This window comes from Ailuropoda melanoleuca, chromosome 13 (assembly GCF_002007445.2).
Source record: "Ailuropoda melanoleuca isolate Jingjing chromosome 13, ASM200744v2, whole genome shotgun sequence".
Classification (NCBI taxonomy): domain Eukaryota; kingdom Metazoa; phylum Chordata; class Mammalia; order Carnivora; family Ursidae; genus Ailuropoda; species Ailuropoda melanoleuca.
The window spans coordinates 23,914,254-23,939,975 of NC_048230.1; the positions used below are offsets into that span (position 1 = coordinate 23,914,254).

The 25,722-nt window shown below is 37.7% G+C and overlaps 1 protein-coding gene across 3 annotated transcripts in view; it reads right to left on the reverse strand.

The window, feature by feature from the left end:
• FBXL20 (F-box and leucine rich repeat protein 20) overlaps positions 1-25,722 on the reverse strand; it is an 88,325-nt gene that overhangs the window by 39,906 nt on the left and 22,697 nt on the right. For all 3 annotated transcript variants that reach the window (XM_019797071.2, XM_019797073.2, XM_002916795.4), the window contains exon 2: positions 5,006-5,067. In XM_019797071.2, the coding sequence (XP_019652630.1) occupies positions 5,006-5,067 (62 nt within the window). The remainder of the gene's footprint in view (positions 1-5,005; positions 5,068-25,722) is intronic.

Sequence of the window (25,722 nt, forward strand, 5' to 3'; positions counted from 1 at the left end):
CCCCTGAATTTACGGTTCTGATACTTGCCTGCTGACAGAAACTACACCACATTTTCAAAAAAAAAAAAAAAATCAAAATTGGAAACTTCTTATTCCTCACAAGAGACCATCAGTTTGCAGGAACTGTTCATTAAAACTGTATGCTAGTGTCTTTATTATCAAACTAGAGATACAGATTTACTAGGCCCCTGTTTTAAGTGAGAGGACTTCAGGTATAATTATAACATTATGGTTATTACCCATCATCTCGTGGACAAATCTGCTAAAACCAATGTATGTTACCTGTAGCTATCGCGGACAAAAGCTTTGACTGTTTAGACAAGAATCTGTTACAGATTAAATTATAAGAGCTCTCTATACATACTTGGTTATTAATGTGAACATAAAGACCACATCTTCCATATTAGAAGTGAATCAGGGTTGGCAGACATAACCGCCACGAGATCAGATCATCTTCAGCATCTTAAAATTAGGGCTGTGCTTTTGGCTCCTTTTTAACCCGAATCTCAATGCAAAGCTGCTCCTAAATAAACCAGATGCATACCCCTGGCCACAAAGAATAGAAAAATAAGTATCCTGGGTGTTTTAAAATGATCTCATTGTTACAGATCTGAAGAGTACACATCAGACAGCTGGTCTTCTAGCCAGCTACTTACAGTTAACTATTTAACCAAGATTATACTGATCAGAAATTATGCAAACCTAATCTACTCATATCTGGTAATCCCATGTATCACACTAAATCATTTAGTTCCTCAGGTGTACAAATAACACCTACTTAAATTACTAACTAGACCGAGTTGACAGGGAAGTTCTGTCTAAATGAAAAGCTCTATAGGAATGTTAATGAGGTTGTGTGTGTGTGAGTGAGAGAGAGAGAGAGAGAGAGAGAGAGAGAGAGAGAGAGAGAGACTACGTTGAGCAACGGGCAATATCACCTTCTATGAACACTCTCTAGACAAAAATCATCTTAGCTATGCTCTGTGGTACAAAATTTTGAGCACTTCGTTAACCATTTATTAACACGCTGCAAACAGTTTATAATTTTCTCTTGAGGAAATAAAACTCAATGCAAAAGTAGGGTAGTGCTTTATTGGGGTGAAGTAATGGTTAGGCCCTTTATTTCCCATCAAAGGATGACAAATCTACTTGTTCACCTGGTTTGAAGTACAGGAATCAGTCATCAGTCCACAACTAAGGATATTTTGACTCCAGGACCTGGTAAGAAATATAATCCTTGCACTACCCTAATCTTAAGAAAATTCCAGCTAAGATAAATGAGATTTATAGAAGACTGAAGGACATTCACGATTCCTTAAAGTATGATATATTCTATCTGTGGCAGGCACTGTAATTGACTGTCCAACATCCACTTCAGCCCAGTTAGTGTCTAAACCTGTCACAGTGATTGGTTCAGGCCTAAGCCAATTTCGGCTAATGAGATCTGAGAAGAGGCTTTATTGGAGCATAAATGGCCGCCTATCTCTCCCCTCAGAGTGAACAAAAACACATGCTGATCCAATATTTGCTGGCATCCATCCCGTGCCCATGAAGAAAAGGGCTTTTAGGACCAAGCTGATGCTGTTTCTAGCAGAATAGACAGAAAATTGCTGATGACATTGTGGATCCCCTAAATCAATTAACCCTGGGATGCAGGCAGCCTGATCTTTGTATTTCCTTTTGTATGAAACAACCTCCCTTACTGTTTAAGCCCATCTCAGAGTTTCTATTACTTGCAGCCAAAAGCAACCTTGGATCAACTGGACTGTCAGAAGCATGCATTCATTTTTACATGTTATTATTTTGTTTTTAACTATTACAAAGGTGCTATAAGACGTGACCATATGAAATCTGTTACGGAATCTGCTACAGAACTTTATCGACAAAGTATAATAGACTCTCATTTGAGAAATTCTCTTAGAAAGTAGTGCTACAAAGAGCTGACTTTATGGTATAATATATATATTTCTTCTTTGCCGTTAAGAATATTATTTCATTTATGCTACCAAGAAATTTAAAGCTAAATGTGAGACCCATCTATAGCAACTGTGCAAGCTCTTACAAGGGTACATATGTTTCCTTTATGGCTTTGGTTTTCTACTTTAAAAAGTATTTGACATGGTCCTCATAGTTTATTTGTATTTATTACTCTTGCTCCTGATCCAAGCCATCTCAAGTACTCTGGAGACAAATTAAATTAATAAATAAAAATAAAATGGATTCCAGAGTTTATAGCTGACATACTGATGTACACATATACTAGATGAAGATATGCATGAAATATTGCTAACTCATAAGACTTCAACTACCTTAATATAGAACACTTACGCCCAGAGAGAATGTACAAGAGTACAATTATCCGGACATATGGCCAAACCTCAACATCTGCCATACACAGCTCTTTTCTAGAGTTCTTATCACATTGACCAGCAGGTAATGACATCAAGTTGGTGTCTGACTGAGGCGGGCTGGAAACCTGACCCAAAGGCTGCCAATCTATAGGATACCCACTAGGCTATATGATGTTTTGGCCCCGAAACTCTTCATTTCAGTGTCTGAGAGGCCTTGTATTTCTTCCTATTTTCTTTATTTCCCATGGGTACTAGTAAATCCAAGAAGAGCTAAATGTACACAATTTCTTACTCTATCATGTGTGTGTGTGTATATATATATGTATTTATATATATGTATTTATATGTATATATGTATTTATATGTGTATATATATACATATATACACACACACATATTTTTAAAGATTTTATTTACTTATTTGACACAGAGAGAGAGGGAGACAGGGAACACAAGCAGGGGGAGAGGGAAAGGGAGAAGCAGGCTTCCCGCCTAGCACAAAGCCCGATGTGGGGCTTGATCCCAATCATGACCTGAGCCGAAGGCAGATGCTTAACGACTGAGCCATCCAAGTGCCCTTACATTTTTTATTTTAAATTATATAATACATAAAAATTTACTTATAATTGTATATTTTATTACAACTGTATTATTGAAAAAATTATTATAAATTGAAAATATATACAAATTATATACATATGTATATATATATATGAGGGAATTCACATTCCATGTTTATTCTTTTAAAGTACACAATTCAGTAATTTTTAGTATATTCACAATGCTGTGCAGCCATAATCACTAATTTCAGAACATTCCATCACTCCCAAAAGAAATCGTATACCCATTAGCTGTCACTCCCCAGAGCCCTTGTCAACCCCTATCTCCATGGATCTGTCTATCCTGGATATTTCATGTAAGTGGAATTATACAGTATGTGGCCTTTATGTCTGTCTTCCATGGAGAAAAACTCTAATAAAATATAAAAATGTAAACCATAACAAGGTGCAGCTAATTACCAAAGAATCAAATGATTTCCCTGAATCTTACTGAGTCTTTAGGTAAACTACTATAGAACAAATTAATGCCATTATAAAAAAAAGTTGAAGTATGTCTTAGTGCACTCAGTTTATATTAACACTAAAGAACATAACCCATTTAAGAATATTTCTCCTTAAGATAGCTAAAATTTTGCTGACATTTGAGGGATATTCAATTCTCCAATAGCCCTGGGTACCTCATGTTATTTCAACTACAGTCAACAGCATGTACTAAAGCATTGCTTCCGTGAAAACAATCCATTCCAAGTTCAATTCCGTTATTTTTTCTTAGTATCTCCAAAGTATACGTATTACGTAAAGATTTGTAAGAAAAGTCCCTGCTTGCAAGGTACTTGCAATATAGTGAAGGACTCAGATGTGCAAATCCTTAAGAAATACCAGGAATACTCGTCCTTCACCAGCACTAGTGTGAGATTATTTTTCCACCTTGAGCAGGGGATTGGGCTGGTTATGGGCTGGGGCAGTAGCTGCTAAGAGCAAGAGGCAGATGTCCCTCAGTAGAACCTGTTAGCTTCTAACATTTGCATAAAAGAATGTATCTTTCATTCTATGTCATGATATTCTACATCAGTGAACAAAGAACAGCATTGATTAAGTGCCCAAACAGGGGCGCCTGGGTGGTTCAGTCAGTTAAGCATCTGACTTTGACTCAGGTCATGACCTCAGGGTCCTGGGATCGAGACCCAACCCGCATTGCGCTCTGTGCTCAGTGGGGAGTCTGCTTGTCCCTCTGCCTCTCCCCCAACTGTGCTCTCTCTCACTTGCCACTTGCTCTCTCTCAAATAAATAAATAAATAAATAAATAAAATCTTTTAAAAAATTATGGGCACTGAAAATAACTCCCTTAGTTTTTTCCTAGGCAATTCCTAGGTCAGATGTATATAATTGGGGCCTGTGGGTTTTATGTTGTGGGTGATCCCAAATGTAATTTCTACATGCTAAAAATGAGGAAGATAAAACTGTAACTGTAATACAAGAATGAGCTTCAAATAACTTTTACCTTTTTATCTTTTTTTTTTTTAAGATTTTATTTTTAAGTATACCCAACATGGGGCTTGGACTTACAACCCTGACATCAAGAGCCTTATGCTCCACCAACTGAGCCAGTCATGTGTCCCTACCTTCTTACCCTTAAAGTAAAGGGCTGTGACTCTTCCATACAGTGCCTCAGTATATATGATATTTTGTCGCAAATACAAGTCACTTCATGGACATATTTGATATTGGGAATGGGAAGTGGGGCAAAGGGATGGATTAGAATCACTTCAAAAAAAATCAGCATTATAATAAAATACATTATCTCTTTCACATTATATACAAGAATAGAGCAAGGGAAAACTAGTAAACAAAATCACTTATAGGTACAAATCAGGTAGGAGAAAACTTTTTAAATTAAACATGTAAAATTTTGATGCATATCTAGAAAATACGGAGTCAAGACTGTTTAACAAAAGAATCAATAAATTTACAAATTCAGATAATCCAGTTCCTATACATACACGAAAAAAATTAGCAATAAGCCTAAAAATTTTTAAATAGGCAAATATACACATACACACACACAACCAAACTAAAATTAGCATTCAGACTTACCGTAATAGGAGTTCTTTGGGAAGTTTTTTATTGATTACAGCTTCATCACTATTTGAGAACATCTGCAAAAACAAAATCATTTAGTGTTACATCTTTGAGACATTTAATTTGTTCCTTGTCTTTAGAAAAAATTAATAGCAATCAGAAGGATGACATTATGTGGCAGGTATTGTTTTAAGTGTTTTTCATGTAGTAACATACTGAATCTTCATACTATCCTTAATCTTCACTTTCTTGTAAGGAAACGGCATCGTAGAAGATTTATTTGCTTAAAATCACATCACTGCACAGTGACTATTTATTTATTTATTTTTAAAAGATTTTATTTATTTATTTGACAGAGACAGCCAGCCAGCCAGAGAGGGAACACAAGCAGGGGGAGTGGGAGAGGAAGAAGCAGGCTCCCAGCGGAAGAGCCTGACGTGGGGCTCAATCCCAGAACGCTGGGATCACCCCCTGAGCTGAAGGCAGCCGCTTAACGACTGTGCCACCCAGGAGCCCCCACAGTGACTATTTAAAAATGCCATTAAGATATGGTGATTCTCCAAATCTAAGTCACATTTACTTGTTCAAGGTGGCGCTCAGAAACCTAGGGTAGGGGACATTCTGAGTTTTATACAAATGCAGAAAACTGCTAATGCTTCATAACCACCACCACGTGCATTCTTGATGCACACAAGTGATCATTTAACAAATTAATCAAATTGACCACAACGGGGACTTTTAAACAGAGTCACCATTTCTTCCATAAAGGAGATCAAGACTGTAAGCTTCTATAGTAATCTACATAAAAAACCAAATACCTACACTCAATAAAAAGCAGAGCAAAAACAGCAAACACATATGTCACTGAAGCCGAGGGAAAAATGTTCAGTCCCTGCTATTATGTATTACAGAGATGCCTCTTGACTTTATGCAATGAACATTGACTGAACACCCTCTCAAGTCAGGCACTCTTACAGGCAATGAGATACAAAGAAAAGGAGATGTTCTCTCTGTACTTCAGGAGCTTCTCCTCTACAACGAACACAAACAAGTAAATACTTTATTAATTATTACAGATAAATGACAACAGGTATATGAGAACAAAGGAAGAAATAACAAATTCTGCCCACACCTGACATTTAAACTGGGTCTTAAAGGAAGGCCAGAAGTTAATTAACTAGGAAAAAAGGGGGAGATAAGATGTATTAAAGCACGGAGTCATACATGAAGGCCTTGGCATTTCATGATTCAAAGTAGACAAAGTAATGGAAGGGAAGCAAAAGGATAGGAAAGTAGTGGACAGAATGTACTTCCCCCTCAAACTCAGACATTCAAAGAGTAATTACAATAGATATTTTCTAATAACTGTAACAACCTACCCTCCAGCTAAATGGAAAGCTCTGTGAGGGCAGGGACCATGGCTTTCATATTCGCCAACATATTTCCAGGACTGAGCACAGAGCCTGGACATGGTAGGAACTTAATAAATTGAACTGTTATGTGGATAGTGGGGTTTGGTCATGAAGGAAACTTGTGTATCAGGCTAGAAATTTGAAATAATCCTGTAGAGAAGAGAAACCTAAAGAAATTAAACTCTGGGTTGGTAGTAAGGACATAAGCTAAGAATACACTGAAATTATAGTTCAAGTAAAAGATGACACAGGTCTCTGAGATTACAGGGCTGGTGAAAATTAAAAAAAGAAAATGGAGAAAAGGACTTTTGAAGAAGCAAAAGGACTTAGTGATGGAAAGGTGGCCTATCTATCAAGTTGCAGTGCAACAGAAAATCTTATAATAAAAGTAATGCTGTTGACTGACAATGACATGTTTTAGGAAATTATATGACATCAAAGAATAATCTGCTTCCCTATAATTTCTACCTATTAGTGGAAGCTATTAAAAAATCATATCCTTCTTCTATAAGGCAGTCTTTCAAAATGAAGCCATCATATTTCCTCCTAAACAAGTTTAAGTTCTCAAATGATATGGTTTCTAAGATGCCACGCCATGATGGTAACTCCTCTCTGGGTACACTTACAGAAAAGAACACATGCAGGAATTATAACCCATTTAAAAAGCTGGATAATCAAGGGTTGATGACATAAATAACAATGTCTTGCAAAGAAAACTAAAGCATAAAAAACAGACCTGGGAGACTTTTCAGAGTTAGATAGCATATATATTAAGCTTAAGATCTGGGGGGAAAAAAAACCTTAAGTACAAAACAGATTCATTCAACACCCAATCTACTAGACTCTGCCCAACTCAAACTCACAAAAGGACAATCACTTATATATTAGAAATGCTAAGCTCTTTATCTTGTATACTCAAAGTATATTTGTTAAATGCTACAAATCTTACCTCATAAGGTGCTTTTGCTCCCTTGAATATATACAGTAATTAAATTGTTAAAAAATATAAACCTGCCATACGTCATTCACGAGACTTCTACAACTCTAGATATAAAAAGGAACAGAAATCACACCCAGCAACTAATTTCTTTCCTTGCATCAGTCTATATAGACTGAATGGTGTTACTTCAGCTCAGGTCATGATCCCTAGGTCTTGGGATCAAACCCAGCACGGGCTCCCTGTGGGGTCTGCTTGTCTGCCTCTCCCTCACTGTGCATGTGAGTACATGCTCTCTCTCAAATGAATAAATCCTTAAAAAAAAAAAGAAGAATTAAAAAAAAAAAAAAAAGACTCAATGGTGTTGTGTCTGTAGGAGCATAATGCAAGTGAAGGGAAAAAGGAACAGACAGTGTCCCGGGAGGATTTGGGAAACACCAGGCTTAAAGGACATCTGTCCAGATGTACATATCCCTCTTCTCCCTTCTGCACATATATATTCTACTCTAACGTTCCAAGAAAGGATAAAATCAGTGGTTCAAAACCTGTGGTCATCTGACCAATAGCACCAGCATCTAGTGGGACTTTGTTAGAAGTGCAAATTCTTGGGCTTACCCGAGACCTATAGTATCAAAAATGGGGTGAGGAGGAGGTGGTGAGAAAGAAGGGCAATCTGTATTTTAAGAAGCCCTTCAGGTGACACCAATGCTTCCTGAAATTTGAGAACCAACGGACCAGATGAAGCAGATTGTAAATCTCAGGATTTAAGAAATTACAGTTCTGGGGTGCCTGGGTGGCTCAGCTGGTTAAACATTCGACTTGGTGTTTCAGCTGGGGTCTTGATCTCAGGGTCGTGAGATTGAGCCCTACACTGGGCTCCATGATGGGTGTGGAGCCCACGTCAAAAAAAAAAAAAAGATAGGAACGATTACGGTTCTATAAAATAATCAGAGTACTTCATTATTTGAAGTAACATAAGAATGGAGGTTGGAAATCCTAGAGGTAGACACAATAATTCTAAATGTTTTCTAGGAAACCCATATGGCTTCTGCTCCAATTCATGGCATTGCTGGTAAAATAAACATTTCCTAGAAGCAACAGAATATATGTTTTAGGTATTTTACTATTTCAGCTGAATCCAAACTTTGGTTTTTCATGCAAAATATAAAGATTATCGAAAGCAATCAGATCCAGGATATAATGAATTACAACAAATCTGTGAAAGATTTCAGATATAACTGTTGTAGAGGAAGTGACTGTTCAAACGTAACATTATCAGGTAATCTGGTTTTATATTAACACAGCAATATATCATTGCATATTTTTTGTAATCTATCCACAAACAATTACAAGGACGTGATCATGGGAAAAACATGAGAACAACCAGATTGTTCTCTATTAACTCTTTCAAGGGAGGACACCATCTCCTGAACAAGCAAACACACTGCAAAAGCATTTATCTAGGGAATAGGACATGCTTAAATATTCGGGTTTTAAAAAGATCTAAGTGACATGTTTTGTCATACACTAGCATTTATTGTTGCTTTGTATAAAACTATAATTGTTTTTCTATAGATACTATAGCTGAGAAATGTAGTAGCAGGTAGGTTTAACAAAGGAAATAACAAAGACCGTACTTGCTCCACAGTGACCCCTGCTGGTTCAATTGGAGTATAGTTCCTGACTTCAAGAATTAAAAGATCTGATTCAGCATTACAGAAGAAAAGAAAGTTTAATGACTACTTTGGCAGAGAAAATTAATTATCCATTCTCCTAGAGTAACGGAATTCCCAACTTTGCGCTAGCACATGGCTGTATGGAAAGACAACTTTATTTCTCTTGCAGCTAGATAAAGCCAAGTCACTAAGTTCTGGCCAATGGGATGAAAGAAAAAGTGATGTGTGCAATTTCAGGAGTATCCTTGAAGAGAGAAGTTGTGCCCCTCCTTACTCCTTCTTTACTCCTGCTGCTTGAAATGTGGTTAGGATGACCGAACTCCATCTTGTATCACGAAGTTGAAGGCCACAGTTTTAAAGATAAGCAGAAAACTAGAAAAAGCCTGTAGATGACCACAGAGACATACCAGGCCTTTGGACTTTACATGACAGAGAAAGAAACTTGTATCATATTTGAGCCACTTTTAATTTGGGTCTCTGATACATGTGGCTAAATTTACTCAGATTATTTTAAAATTTTAAGAGGCATCTTTTGTTTTGCAAGATGAAGAGTCCTGGAGATTACACAAACATTGTGAGTGTACTGTACACTTAAAAATGATTAAGATGGCAAATTTTACATGTGTCTTTCCACAATTAAAAAAAGTAAGTTTTTTTTTGTTTTGGTTTTGTTTCTACATTTTAATACTTCTGAATTTAGGACAGTTAAAATTAATTTTAATTTTTAATTTACAATTAAAATCAAAAGCATCTTTTGTGGTTTATTATGATACATTTTGTAATTTCAAAGCAAGTTTTAACTATACATAGTAAAGTACAACCAATGGAGGAAAACAAAATAGAACTTAAAAACCTATTTGCTTCTCTTCAAGCGGGCTCTGTGCTTTTGTTTATACTATATTCTCTAAAGCACCCACGGGACCAAACCTGCCTATTCTATCAGCAGAAATAGACTGATGTCCACTGGACACGCTATCTATGCCATGAAGGCTTTCCCAATCTCCCTAACAGGATGGGATTGTTTCTTCCCCTATGAAACCACGAACGCCAATTCTGAGTTGCTGTAGGACTCCTTATAAGACTACACGATCAGAGAGGAAAGCGCCTCGTCTATTTAGTTCACCACTGTGTAGTCAGCAACCGACACAGTGCCTAGAAATTGGTGAACCAAAGAATGTTATCTGTACTGTAGGGATCTGGTAAGACTCTACTGATTATAAATTCCCAGCAGGTTTCCATGATTTTTAACACTTTGTATCTCTATGGTAGAGTGCTTTGCCAAAATTTTTTTTTAATAAAAAATGCTTAATAAATTGAATGTGACCCTAAACTTGGTAATTAGATACAAATGACATCAGCACAGTCACAGACTGTTTATCATTACAACAAATGACTTCATTAAAACATCTGAAGAAACAAAAATTTGGAGACTCAGCTTATAGCCCATTTATTCTAAGGGATATGAGCTACATTAAATTTCTTGTTAAAGAAAAGTTGTAATTACTGAGTTTTCACCACCATGCAATTTTATCTGTATCTAGTATTTTTTAACAGCTTTAAATGGTATATTTCACATATCGTAAAATTCACCAGTTTTAAGCGTACATTCAATAATTTTCAGTAAATCTGTAAGACTGTGCAACCATCACCACACTGTTGATGAATTTCCATCACCCCAAAATTCTCTCTCACGCCTGTTTGCAATCCATCCACTTGCTTATACCCAACCTCGAGCAACCACTAACTGACTTTCTGTTTCTACAGATTTTCTGGAGATCTACAAAGATGGAAACAAAAAACATGTCATCTTTTGCATCTAGCTTCCTTTATTCTGCGTATTTTTGAAGCCCATCCATGTTGTAGCATGTACCAGTAGTTCATTCCTTTTATGCTGCTGAACAGTATTCCAGCTTACGAACTGCCTTGTTTATTCATTCCTGGCTGACAAGCATCTAGATTGCTACAATTTTTTTTACTATTATGAATAATGCTTCTATAATTATTCAAATATAAGTCTTGGTTGAAATAGGTTTTCATTTCTTATGTATAGAATCTAACATGGAGAAGTGCTGAGTTGTATATTTTTATACTTTTTAATTTTTTTAAAAAAAGATTTTATTTATTTGAGAGAGCCTGCACACATGTGGGGAGGGGAGAGGGAGGGGGAAGGGAGAGGGAGAGACTCTCCAGCAGACTCTGTGCTGAGCGCAGAGATGCTGAGCTCAATCTCACAACCCTGAGATCATGATCTGAGCCAAAACCAAGAGTCAGACACTTAACCAACTGAACCACCCAGACGCCCCAAGACTTTTTTTAATTTTTAAGTAAATTCTACACTCAGTGTAGGGCTTGAACTCACAACGCACAACCCTGAGGTCAGAAGTTCCGTGATCTACCAACTGAGTCAGCCAGGTGCCGCAGTTTATTTCAAACTTTTAAAGAAACCGCTAAATTGTTTTCCAAAGTGGCTATACCATTTTACATTCCCACCAGCAATGTACGAGGAGGATTCCAGTGTGTCCATAGTTTACTATCACTTGTTGTTGTCTATATTTTTAACTTTAGCCAGCTGGTATATCATGGTTTCAATTTGCTTTTCCGTAATTACTAATGTTAATGAGCATCTTTTCATGTTACCCAAATGACTTGTTTCATGAAATATAAATTCAAATGACTTGTCCATTTACTTGGGTTTTCTCACCATTGAGATTTAACTGTTCTTTATGTATTTAAGGACTTTGTATATATACGGCCCTTTACGGACTCTATGATCTTCAAATATTTTCTCCAATTCTGTGGGTTGTGTCTTCTACTTCTTGATGGTATCTTCCGAAGGACAAATGTTCCTAATTTTGATTAAGTTCAATTTACCTTTTTTTAAAAAAATGGATCATGCTTTTGATGTCACATACAAGTATTCTCTACTTTTTGAAAGACTGTGTTATGCCACTTTGCATTTATGAAAGTTTGGAGAAAACACCGATACTGTTTTTTAACTGATAACCAAAAGATATCGAAGAGGATTTTCACTTTTGTGAAAAAAGGTAAAAAGCAAAAACAGTGTTCAGGGTTTTACAGTGAGCCATTCGAGAGGCAGAGTCAACCTAGAGCAGCGAGAGTAGTACTGCCATGCTCCTTCCCCAAGAACCAGGCTCAGCATCCCAGTATCAAGCTACCACAGCTCTGAACTGTGTCTGTGAGCATCTGTGCTTCATCTGATTTATCGGGAGCATCTATTGGCAAGATGTATCCTAAAGTATAAGAAAAGCTGAAGGGACATTATTTTTTGGGTCTAGGAATGCTCAAAAATTTGTCCACATAGATTAGTGGTAACTGCTTCTTCTCTTCGTACCGTTCCAGCTTACAAAAGATTTCACAGGAACGCTATACTTTCAGATAGCAGGGAAAACCTGTATATGAACTCTGCCCAACCAAAGGTCATAAAGACTATCTACTATGTTTTATTCTAGAAGTTTTATAGTTTTAGTTCTTACATGTCAGTGTATGATCCATTTGGAGTTATTTTTCGTATATGCTTGGAGGTGAAGACCCAAGTTCATCTTTAACCATGCAGATACCCAATTGTTTCAACACCATTTGTTTACAAGACTATTCTTTTCCCACTGAATTGCCTTTATTGAAACCTTTATTGAAAACCATGTGACCACAAATGTAAACATTTAAGAGAGTCTCAATACTGTTCCATTACTTCATAGGTCTATCTTTACACCAATAACTATCTTGACTACCATTGCTGTAGACTATTTTGAAATCAGGAAGTGTAACTCCTCTTACTCTGTTCATCATTTTGCAGCATCTCCATACAAATTTTAGAACCAGCTTGCCAATTTCTTCAAAAAAGCCTGCTGGATTTTGACAGAAATTGCACTGATTCCACAGATCATTTTGGAGAAAACTGCCATCTTAACAATACTGAGTCTTCCAAACCATAACTTGGATGTCTGTTTATTTATTTAGGTCTTCCTTAATTTCTCTTGGGAATATTTCATAATCTTCAGTGTATAAGTTTTTGTTATATTTATTCCCAAGTATTTTATTCCTTTAGATGCTATTGTGAATCAAAAAAAATTTTTTTTAAAGATTTATTTGTTTTAGAGAGAGAGAGAGAGAGCACAAGAGAGCACAAGCAGGGGAAGGGGCAGAGGGAGAGACTCTCAAACCGACTCCGGAGCTCTATGCCGGGCTTGAAACCAGGCCCGAGGTATGTTATCACAATCTATTTTAGATTATTACTAATTTAATTCTGGTAAAATAAAAAATCCTTGCTCCAAAGTAAATCTATTTCCCCCCTCTTTCTTTTTGCTATTATCATGTTACATATTTATTTTTTAAAATTAACTAATTTATTTGAGAGACAGAGAGAGCGCATGGGGAGAAGCGTAAGAAAAGGGAGAGAGAAACTTTAGCAGACTCTTTGCTGAGTTCAGAGCCTGATGCAGGGCTTGAGCTCATGACCCTGAGTTCATGACCTAAGCTGAAACCAAGAGTCCGACGCTTAACCAACTGCGCCACCCAGGGGCTCCTACATATTTATCTTAAAAGCCCAATAATACAGTTTTATAATTACTGTGTTACACATATGTCTTTTAATTCAGTTGAACTAATATAAGAGAAAAATTTATTTATAGCCTTCTATATTTACTCCTGTAATTAACTTTTACAGTGCTTTTCCTTCAAGTTACCATCTGGAACCATATCCTTTCAGCTTGAAGGACTTCCTTTAGTATTTCATGTAAAGCAGTATTTCATGTCTGCTAACAACAAATTCTCTGTGTTTGCTATTCTGGGAATGTCTCTATTTTGCCTATATTTTTCAGTAATAGCTTTGCTGGATATAGAATTCACTTAAATTCTGAAGGGAAATTCACATAAAATACACGATTTTAAAGTACAATTCAATGGCATTTACTATTTACAATGTTACGCAATTGCCACATCTCTCTAGTTCCAAAGTTTTCATTCCCCCAGAACACCCAGTCCTCATTAAGTAATCACTCTCAAGATCTACCACCCCATGTCCTCCAACTCCCAGACCTAGCCAACCACTATTCTCCTTTCTATCACTACAGATTTCCCTACTCTGGATATTTCACATAAATGGAATCATTCAATGTGATCTTTTATGTCTGGCTTATTTCATTTTTTGTAACATTTTTGAGGTTTACCCATATAGTACCGTATCTCAGTAATCCATTCCATTTTATGGCGGAAAAATCTTCCATTGTATGGATATACCAAATGTTTATCCATTCATCTGTCAATGGACACTTGGATTGCTTCTACCTTTTGGCTACTGTGAATATTACTGCTACGAACATTATCTGTGCACAAGTACTTTTATGAATATTTCTTTTCAATTCTTTTGGTTATCTATCTAGGAGTGGAATTTCTGGGTTGTTTGGTACTTCTAAGTTTTTAAGGAACTACCAAAGTGTTTTCCACAGTAACGGTACCAATTTACACTGCCACCAAAAGTTTTAAATTTCTCTACATCGGGGGCACCCAGCTGGCTCAGTCAGCAAGAGCGTGTGACTCTTGATCTCAGGCTCATGAGTGTGAGCCCCACGCTAAGTGGAGTTTACTACTTAAAAAGAAACACAAATTTCTTCACATCATAGCCAATACTTCTTATTTTCCCATTTTTTCTATTCTTTTTTTTTTTTAAAGATTTTATTTATTTATTTGACAGATAGAGACAGCCAGCGAGAGAGGGAGCACAAGCAGGGGGAGTGGGAGAGGAAGAAGCAGGCTCATAGCAGAGGAGCCTGATGTAGGGCTCGATCCCATAACGCCGGGATCACGCCCTGAGCCGAAGGCAGACGCTTAACCGCTGTGCCACCCAGGCGCCCCTCATTTTTTCTATTCTTAATTATATTCACCCTAGTGGCATAAAGTGCTATTTCATTATAGTTTTGATTTGCCTTTCCCTAATGACTAGTGATACTGAACGTATTTTCATGTTTGTTGGCATTTCATACATCTTCTTCAAGGAAATGTCTATTCAAGTCCTTTGACCTTTACAAAACTGGGTTGTTTTAACTGCTTTGTAAGGGTTCTTTAAACACTGTGGATATAAGACCCTTATCACATATATGATTTACAAATAATTTCTCCCATTCTTTCAGTTGTCTTTTAATTTCTTGAGTGTTCTTTGATATGTGAATACAGAATTCTTAATTAACACCTTTAACTTTCTACACTTTGACTTGTTACTCAGCTGCTTTCTGGCTTCCATTGTTTCTGGTGAAAAGTCAGCTGTCAATCATATTGCTGTTCTCGTGTATATCATGAATTCTTTCTGTCTTGTTTTCCAAATTTTTTCTTTGTATCTGGATTTAAACAGTTTAATAAAAATGTGCCCAGGTGTAGACCTCTTTGTGTTAATCCTATTCACTCCGATTTTTGGATGTGTAGATATACGTTTTTCATCAAATTTGGGAAATTTTCAGCTATTATTTCTTCAAATATTTTTCCTGACTCTCTCCCCTATCTCCAACTGTCCATATTGTTGGTATAGTTGATGTCCCATGGATTCCCAAGGTTCTGTTAATTTTATTTCATTCTTTTCTTCAAACTGGATTATTTTACTGTTGTCTTCAAGTCCATGGATTCTCTTTCTGTGTGATCTCCAATTTGACTTCTGAGTTCCTCTGCTAGTGATATTTTCATTTATTCTACTTTTCAACTTCAGAATTTCCATTTGAGTCTTTTTTATAATTTATATTTCTTTACTGACATTCTCTATTTGAGTCACTGTCATCATACTCTCCTTTAATTATTTAAACCTGGTTTCCTCTAGTCTTTTCTTTTTTTTTTTTTCAGTAGGCTCCACACCCAGTGCAGAGCCCAATGCAGGGCTTGAACTCACAACCCTGAGATTAAGACCTGAGGTGAGACCAAGAGTCAGAAGCTTAACTGATGAATCCACCCAGCTGCTGCTCCTTTAGTCTTTAAACATGTTTATATTAGCTGCTTTGAAAGTGGTAAGTAGTCTTTTAGCCGCAAATAATAAAGTATGGTAAGAAATACACTAAAGAGAGAACTGTGCAGTTTGCAAGAAAAAAAAAATTAGAAGACATATAGAGGGCCTAGATCTTGCTATACTGAAAAATAAAACCATTCCTCATCTTCTGTCTCTCAAGCCATAAGATTCTCAAAAAGAGAACTACCCACAGGGTAAATATCAGATAAGAGATGTGGCTATAAGTTCCTTTTAAAAACCTCAGAAAATTTTAAAGCCATGCCTAGTTGACTCTCTCAACTAGACAAGAAGTCCTCTAAGAAGCTTAAGGGAATTATGCCACAACAGCCTGGCACAACCAAACTAGAGACAGGCCTGTCTTAAAATGAGTTATAATGTTGTAGCTTTGGGGACACAGAATAATAGAAATCAAATTCCTAGAAAATCCTAGACATTTTTTTATTATTTTTTAAGATTTTATTTATTTGAGAGAGAGAATGTGAGCACGAGTGGGGGGGAAGAGTAGAGGGAGTGGGGCAAGCAGACTCTGTGCTGAGTGTAGAGCCCAACACAGGACTCAATCTCACGATCCTGACACCACGACCTGAGCTGAAATCAAGAGTCAGACGCCCAACCAACTGAGCCCCCAGGGGCCCTAAAGATCCTAGAAATTTTAAAGGAAACGTACCAGTTGGATTAAAAGGGACAAAGAGATTATTCAAAATGAAAAGAGGCCCCTGGGATCCCAACTTTCTATAGGAAGGAAGTCACTGAGAAAGATATTCAGCTTCGTAAGACATTTCTTATGTAGAAGGAGACACCTCCCAGAAAGCAGCAGTAAGAGGCCAGAAGAATCACGGAGAACAACAGATTAGGGAACCATTCCCAGGAAAACAGAACTGGGCCCCAGTGAAGGCACTTTTCCTGCTCCTGGAGTAGAGGACCCTGACAACATGTGCCCAGCTAGATTTCAGAACTGTTAAGAACCAACAATTGCCACGTGCCTCCTGTTATCTCCCCATCTTCTAGGGGGAATGTCTATTGTCATTATTCTATCCCTGTGACAACAGTGTATATTGTGTGTTTGGGGCAGACAACTTTTCTTTTTAGTTTACAGGTCTCTGGATCAAGAGGAACTGCATAAGAGGACCCCTGAAGTGGATATTTTGCATGTGATAAGAATATGAATCCCTGGGGTGCCTGGGTGGCACAGTCATTGGGCATCTGCCTTTGGCTCAGGGCGTGATCCCAGCATTCTGGGATCAAGCCCCACATCAGGCTTCTCCGCTGGGAGCCTGCTTCTTCCTCTCCCACTCCCCGTGCTTGTGTTCCCTCTCTCGCTGGCTGTCTCTCTCTGTCAAATAAATAAATGAAGTCTTTAAAAAAAAAAAAAAAAGAATATGAATCCCTGGAGTCAGAGGGGAGACCATGGTAGAAACTCATAATAATGGCTTTCAATAAATCTTAACTCCCTATGGCAATGCCCTTTTGCAATGGGGTTTTTCTGTACCTGCCTTCAAAAGGTAGAGTTTGTTTTCCCATCCTCTGCATCGGAGTTGACATGGTGACTTAATCCGACCAAAACAATGTGGTGGAAGTAACACTGTGTGATTTCCAAAGTTAAGCCTTTAGAGACATTAAAACTTTACCCTCTTGAAACACTCATGCCACCATGTAAAGAAAAAGTCCAGGCTAACTCTCTGAATGATGAGAGAACATGTGGAAAAAAGAGTACCAGCTGACAGTGACACCCAGGTGTCAGACTGTAAGTGAGGCTATCTTAGACACTCAAGCCCCAGTCAAGCCACCAGATAACTGCGGCCTCATGAGTGACTTTTCCAACGACCAGCAGCAGTCCTGACAGGCTGAATAATTAATTGTTTTAAGCCACTAAGTTTTAGAGTGGTTGTTAACAGCAAAACCTATAAAAACAGGCTCTTCATGTAATGTTTATGACTCATGATCACAGATTTGAGTAAAACTTGAGACATACAAAGGGAGCCCAACACAGGTCAAATCTTTTGGTGAGAGGAAATTTTTAGTGAGAAATTAAGAATGAAATTTTAGGGGGCGCCTGGGTGGATCTGTCAGTTGAGCGTCCGACTCTTGGTTTTGGCTCAGGTCACGATCTCATGGTGGTGGGACTGAGCCAGCTCTGTGCTCAGCACGCAGTCTGCTTCAGATTCTCTCCCCCCTCCCTCTCCTTCTCTCTCTGAAGTAAATAAATAAATATTAAAAAAAAAAATGAGGGGCGCCTGGGTGGCGCAGTTGTTAGGCGTCTGCCTTCGGCTCAGGGCGTGATCCCAGAGTTCTGGGATCGAGCCCCGCATCGGGCTCCTCTGCTGGGAGCCTGCTTCTTCCTCTCCCACTCCCCCTGCTTGTGTTCCCTCTCTCGCTGGCTGCCTCTCTCTCTGTCAAATAAATAAATAAAATCTTAAAAAAAAATGAATGAATGAAATTTTAGGGTGCCTGGCTGGCTTAGTCAGTAAAGCATGCAACTCCTGATCTTGGGGTCATGAGTTTGAGCTCCATGTTGGGAGTAGAGATTACTTAAAAATAAATTTAAAAAAATAATAATAAAGAGCTTTTCCTCTCCTCTAAGAAAAAAAAAAGAATTAATTTTCCTAAAGAAATCCAGAGTTAAAGCTACATAAGATTTTCTTTTCACTACTTTTTTCCTATAAGTAATTTTTACTGATTATGCCATTCCTTCATTCAACTAACACCAGATGTTTTTCCGATTGGCTGATTTTCTTGCCAAAATCTAAGAGGAAAAACATTTTGTATGGCTAAATAAACCTAAAACAAAGTAAGTTTGTAATTCCTCTGCCCAACATCTTGTCCCTAGTAGAAATATAATTGTATTTTAAATATAAACTACTGCCAGTGCCTTATCATCTCATGCATAAATTTATCCTAAGAAAAAAAATTAGATTAAAAATACCAAGGAAGGGATACACTTAGAAAACAGACACATTACTTAATAGGTCAAACTTTCTGCTTTGGACACCTTCTAACATCTGACTCAACATTCTGAGCTCTCTTTTATCCTGACTTCTGTTTACTAACCAAAATCTATATCCACTACCCATTCACTGCTCTCAGTATAAATAAGTATACACCTTTATTTGCTTTCTGTTGATTATTTCTTTCAATTATTCAGTTTTAACTATCCCCAGCAACATTTTAGGGCCCTGAGGACTCCATGAACTTTGATGATCTACTGGGTATGACTGGAACTCATTTCAGATGCTGCTCAATCCAGGAAATCTCCCATGCCCTAGTGAAAATTTCTTTTGAGGTTATGAAGTGAAAGGAAAGAACTGAAAACTCAAAGTAGCAATATAATTACTTGTCCTCTCTCCTCCTCCTTCACGTCCCCTAGCCCTACCCCATCTATATAAACATTAAAGAACTAAGAGTAGATACAGCCAGGCAACAATGGGATTTGACTCCAGATTAGCAAGTATTTAACCCCTAATCTCATATTCCAAACGCCGCAGGGGTTGGTAAATCAAGGGAAAGTAGAGTTTGATTTCCTCATGTACAAATTCTAGTCATTGTGCCAGAAACTGAAAACTGGCAGAAGCTGTGGAATTTTCCAAGACATATGTCAGATAGTAATTTTACAATTCACTTACAAACACACATTCTAAATCATCTTACGGTTATGGAAATATTTCCAAAGCAATAGTATTTTAACACAGCCATGGCATTTATTTGTAGAAAAAGCATTCTCCTGTTTTAGATAACATAAGAAACAAAGTACACAGCACCCTAGATATCCTAACTGCATGTCAGAAATTATATTTAAATTTAAAAGGAACCAAAAGAAACAGTGTTAAATTAGAACAAAGACTCTTTAAAGCAGAAGCGAAGAAAACTTTGTAAGAAAGTCATTAAGGTAAAGTGATACCAAGTTAAGAGACCAAGGAAATCTATGAGACTTCTTAGGCTATGATATGGGTTAGACAATGGTGCTACTATGAACAAGAAAACTAAACAAAGGATGCAAGATATAGCTAGATATTTGGCTGGTATTAATTAACTGATAAATATCTGGAAAGAGGTCTCTACAATATGCCATAAAATTTCACTGAATTTTTATATAAAAAAATCAACCAAGTCAAAAGGACTAGAAAAACAGCAGAGTCCTCCTTATCCCTACATTCTACAGAATCTTCTAGGAGGTTCTGGTTGCCTCTTTCTCTCTCTCTTTTTTTTTTGCCTTTCTTTTTCTAAATATGCTTGACTTGTCAAATTTAGATTTATCTACTGACATCCTGCCATAGAAAATAAGTATTTAGTTTTAACTTCTATCCCCATCCTCCACATCCCACTAATTTTATCAGTCTTTGTTTAAATCAAGGGTCATTGTGAAAGGACTGGAGATACTAGTCAGTACTCAGCCAACTCAGCCAAGTAGAACAGTAAGACCACACACTTCTCTCTACAAATTAATGACTACCGCATTTTTTTTTCCTGTTTTCTATGTATTTTTAGCTTTTCCTCAAAAGCTCCAACATCTGTCACATGTCTATCAGTATTTTCCATTTGCTCATATACATCAGATACTTTTTCCCTACAGCTGTACCTTCCCAAAACCCTTTTTTCTTTCTTCTGCTTCACTCTCTGTTGGGGGACGCTCTGGACTGGCTACACAGCTGTCATCTTGGGCTCTTCTCTCTGAATTCTGCTTCTTGAACCTGATTTCTTCTCCCTTGCTATTTAGGGGCAACTTACGAACAAAAAAAGCTCATAAGAACTGGAATTTTGGAGTCACTTGCACATCTAAAAACATCTTTATTCTAGACTCACATTTGACTGATAATTTGGCTGGGAATAAAATTATAGGTAGGAAATCTTTCCCTCTGAAGATATATGAAGACACAGATTGATGCATTTCTATCTCCCTATGTTACTACTGTGATGGGTAATGCCATTCTGATTGGTCCTTTGAATGTAACCTCTAGTTACACCTTCTGGAAGCTTTCAGTAAAGTCCCTGTATCTCCAGTTTACTAAATTTCATAATCACACCTTTGGGTCTTTGTCTTTTTTTACTATTCTTTCAGCTTCTTCAATTTACAAATCTATGACTTCGAAAATGCTTTGGAGATTTTTTTGGACATCATTTCTATTTTCTCTGTCCTCTCATATTTGAATTTCTATTAGTTAATTATTGGACCTCTTGGTCTATCTTTAATTAAAAAATTTTTTTTTCCTCTGGGGGGTGCCTGGGTGGCTCAGTCGTTAAGCATCTGCCTTTAGCTCAGGTCATGATCCCAGGATCCGACTGGCTCCCTGTTCAGCAGGTAGCCTGCTTCTCCCTCTGCCCCTCCCCCTGCTCCTGTTTTTTTTTTTTCCTCTCTCTCTCATGCTCTCTTTCTGTCTCAAATAAAATCTTTAAAAAAATTATTTCCCCCTATTTCCCTCCTTTAATCTTTTTGTTCTAATTCCTAGGAAACTGCTTCAACTTTATCTACAATCCTTCCACTATTTGGAAGGGGGGCATAATTATAATATTTTTTTTATCTGTAAAGGTTATTTCTTACTTGTTGAAGGATTTTCAAAATAACATCCTGTTCTTTTGAAGATGCAACATTTCATTTCTTAGAGATTAAAACCCTCTTCCCCCTCCACCCCAGTGTTCTCCCCTTTGCTCTTGCCTTGTCCCTTATGTGTTTGGCCTCTCATTTTATTTTAAAATATTTATTTATTTATTTATTTATTTATTTATTTATTTATTTATTTATTTAGAAAGAGAGAGACAGCGCATATGAGGGGAGTGGCAGAGGGAGAGAGAGTCTTAAGCAGACCCTGTGCTGATCTCATGACCCTGAGATCACAACCTGAGCCAAAAACCAAGAGTCAGCCACTCAGCTGACTGTGCCACCCAGGCACCCCTGGCCTCTCATTTCAGAGGCTTTCCTCAACTATCTGGTTATTCCTTGGCTGTCCACTCCTATTCATGATATTAAGCTAAATGGAAGCTCATTTTTATTTCAAAGACCTACCAGTCTGTATGCAGATTTTCATTTAATTCCTTGGCTCCAAACCCCTATCCTCTTCATGCATCTGATGTTCCTGGATCCAGAACCCTCAGCTTCCATTTTCTTGGAGAAAAAAATCTCCAGTTTCGTAAAGGAGGAAGAAGTAGTTTGCAAGATTCAACCACTTCATATAAGACTTTTAAATACTACCAATTTTTTTTTTTAACATTACCTATTTTTAATCCCAAGCCTCATCCTTGTCTTTTCAGGGACATTTTGCCAACCTCTGGGGAGGTTCTGTTGGGTAAACTCATTTGCTTGTCTTTGCAGACAGCCCAGGGTGTACCTTCCTCCATTCGGCTAAATCACTTAACATTCTTCTATCCATTTTTTATCTTCTAAAAAATAGTTGATATTTTGCATCTATGGTGATTTCTTCTTCTTCCACTCATTTTTGTCCCTGGGGCCTTATGCCTCTTTTGATTCCTTTATTGCAATTTTAGTACTATTTGAAGAGGAAAGGAAATACATGTACTCTCAGTCAAACCAGCATGTTTGATCAAAATTCTCATGCACTATTTTTAGATGTTTTGGATAAAATCATTAAGTATAGGGGCGCGTGGGTAGTGCAGTCGTTAAGCGTCTGCCTTCGGCTCAGGGCGTGATCCTGACGTTATGGGATTGAGCCCCATATCAGGCTCTTCTGCTATGAGCCTGCTTCTTCCTCTCCCACTCCCCCTGCTTGTGTTCCCTCTCTCGCGGGCTGTCTGTATCTCTGTCGAATAAATAAATAAAATCTTTAAAAAAAAATCTTTCATTTAGATGAAGCAATTACCAGTTACATAAATACAAAGCAGGAAACCTGGTTTCACAAAAAAACTTAGACAATTTTAGTTTATTATGAGTCATTCATGTGACTTGGCAGAACAAATTTTAAAAGAAAAGAAACACTATAATCTTAGGTTACATTAATAGGAAGCATAAGGACTAGATCAAGCAAGAAAATTACTCTACTGTATATTTTGAATGGTTGTCAAGAACTCTTAATGTCACCTTTGAAAAAGGGAACTGACTAAATATCATTTAGAAGATGGATCCTAGGATATTGAGACATTCCAAACTAAGTCTTAGGGAAAATGGTAACAATAAGAGGAATATTCAGAGTCTTGAATGGAAGAACTTTATAGTTGCTATCGAATATCTGAAGACTTATCCTTTAGAATCAAGTAGTTCTCTATTATTCCAGATAGCCAACCTAGAAGAATGAAGGCAACCTGTATTAAGACAAATATGGCTTGCGGTGTTAAGCGCCTGCCTTCGGCTCAGGTCATGGTCTCAGGATCCTGGGATCAAACCCCACATCGGGCTCCCTGCACAGCAGGGAGTCTGTGTTTCCCTCTCCCTTTCACCCTCCCCCCAGTCATGCTCTCTCTCTCTCTCTCTCAAATAAATAAAATAAAATCTGCAAAAAAAGACAAATATGCTTAAGTGGTGCCTGGGTAGCTCAGTCGGTTAAGCGTCTGCCTTCAGCTCAAGTCATGATCTCAGGGTCCTGGGATCGAACCCCGCTGTTAGGCTCCCTGCTTAGCAGGGACTCTGCTTCTCCCTCTCCCTCTGCCCTTCCACACCCACTCGTGTTCTGTCAAATAAATAAATAAAATCTTTAAAAAAAGACAAACACAGCTTACATAAATTTATAAAGCTATGAGCTCTCTCCATTACTGGTCACAGTCTACCCATTAACAGGAATGTCACAGAGTAGATTCTTTCACTGAGAAGGAGCTTGAACTAGATGAAATTAAGTTTTGTATCACTAAAAGAACCACTGGAAAGAAACTGGGGCACCTGGTTGGCTCAGTCGGAAGAGCAAGCCACTCTTGATCTTGGGGTGGTGGGTTTGTGGTGGTTAGTTTAAAAAAATTAATAATGAGATGCCTGGGTGGCTCAGTCAGTTAAGCATCTGCCTTTGGTTCAGGTCATGATCCCAGGACCCTGGGCTCAAGTCCCATACAGGGCTTTTTGCTCAGCGGGGAGCCCGCATCTCCCTCTGCCTGCTGTTGCCCCTGCTTGTGTGTGCTCGCTCTCTCTCTGACAAATACATAAAACCTTAAAATAATAATAATAATAATAATAAAATCTTTAAAAAAATAAAGAAACCAAGAGATTAAGAAGGTATTATATATCATTACAATATAATATTATATATATTATATAATGATAAAAGGGGTCAATTCATCAAGAGGATATAACAATTGTAAATATTTATGCACCTAAATATATAAAACAAATAGTAACAGAACTAAAGGGAGAAATAAACAGAAGTTTTATTTCTACTCTCAATAACAGAACTGCCAGACAGGGAATCAATAAGGAAACAGAAGATTTGACAACAGTGTAGACCTAACAGACATATACAGAACATTCCATCCAACAGCAGCAGAATACACATTCTTCTCAAGTGCACATAAAAACATTCCCCAGGACAGGAGCACCTGGGTGGCTCAGTCAGTTAGGCATCAGACTCTGATTTCAGCTCAGATCATTATCTCTGGGTCTTGAGATTCAGTATCCCCCCTTTTGGGCTCTGCCCTCAGCAAAAGAGTCTGCCTAAGATTCTCTCCGTCTCCCTCTCCCCTTCCCCACACATGCTGCATGCTCACACACACACTCTCTCTCAAAAAAAATAAAGAATTAATTAAAGAAAAAAAGACATTCTCCAGAACAGAGCATGTTAGGGCACAAAACAAATCTCAACAAATTCAGTAAGACAGACATTATATCAAGTATCTTTCTTGATCACAATGGTATTCCGATATGTTTTCCAACACCACCAATTCTTCAATCTGTAGCAGACACTAACTGGTTATCCTACAAATTTAACTCAACGCCGACACTATCGACAGGAGACCAAATCATATCCCGCAGGTTGAGGGCTTAGTCTCACAAAACTCCCCACTTGAGATCCCAACTGCAAACCTAGGTTGCTAGCTGTGCTTCAGACTAACTGGCTATAAATTGGTGGTTCCCATGATCCCTTCCTCAGGTTCAATTTATTTGCTCGAGAGGCTCACAGAACCCAGAGAAATACATTAACTTGCACTTGCCAGCTTATTATATAGATACAGATGAACAGCCAGGTGAAGAGGTACATAGGATGAGGTCCAAAAGTGTTCTGAGCACAGGAGCTACTGTCCCCATAAAAACTGGAGTGGGCTACCCTCCTGGTATGTGATGCCACCAACACGGAAGATCTCTGAACCTCATCATTTTGACTTTTTAATGAGGCTTCGTTATATAGGCATGATTGTTTAAATCACTGGCCATCTGCAAGTGATTCAACTCCCAGCCCCTCTATCTTCTTGGGGTTGGAGGAGTAGAGGAATGGGACTGAAAGTTCCAACCCTGTAGTCATGGTTGGTTTCCTTGGCAACCAGCCTCCATCCTTTGAGGCTTACAAGACAGAGGCTTTCCAAAAGTCACTTTATTGACATAAACGCAGGTGTGGTTCAAAGGGGCTTGTTATGAGTAACAAGATGCCATTTCACCTTTATGACTCTAAACTGAGGACAAAAGATCGATTATAACAATAAAAGAAGTTTCCATTGCTCTTATCATTTAGGAATTCCAAGGGTTTAAGGAGTTGTGAGCCAAGAATTGTGGAAAAAGACCAACATATGTATTTATTACAAATCAGCCTCCATCTGTGGTATACAACACTTCATGCTCTGAGTTT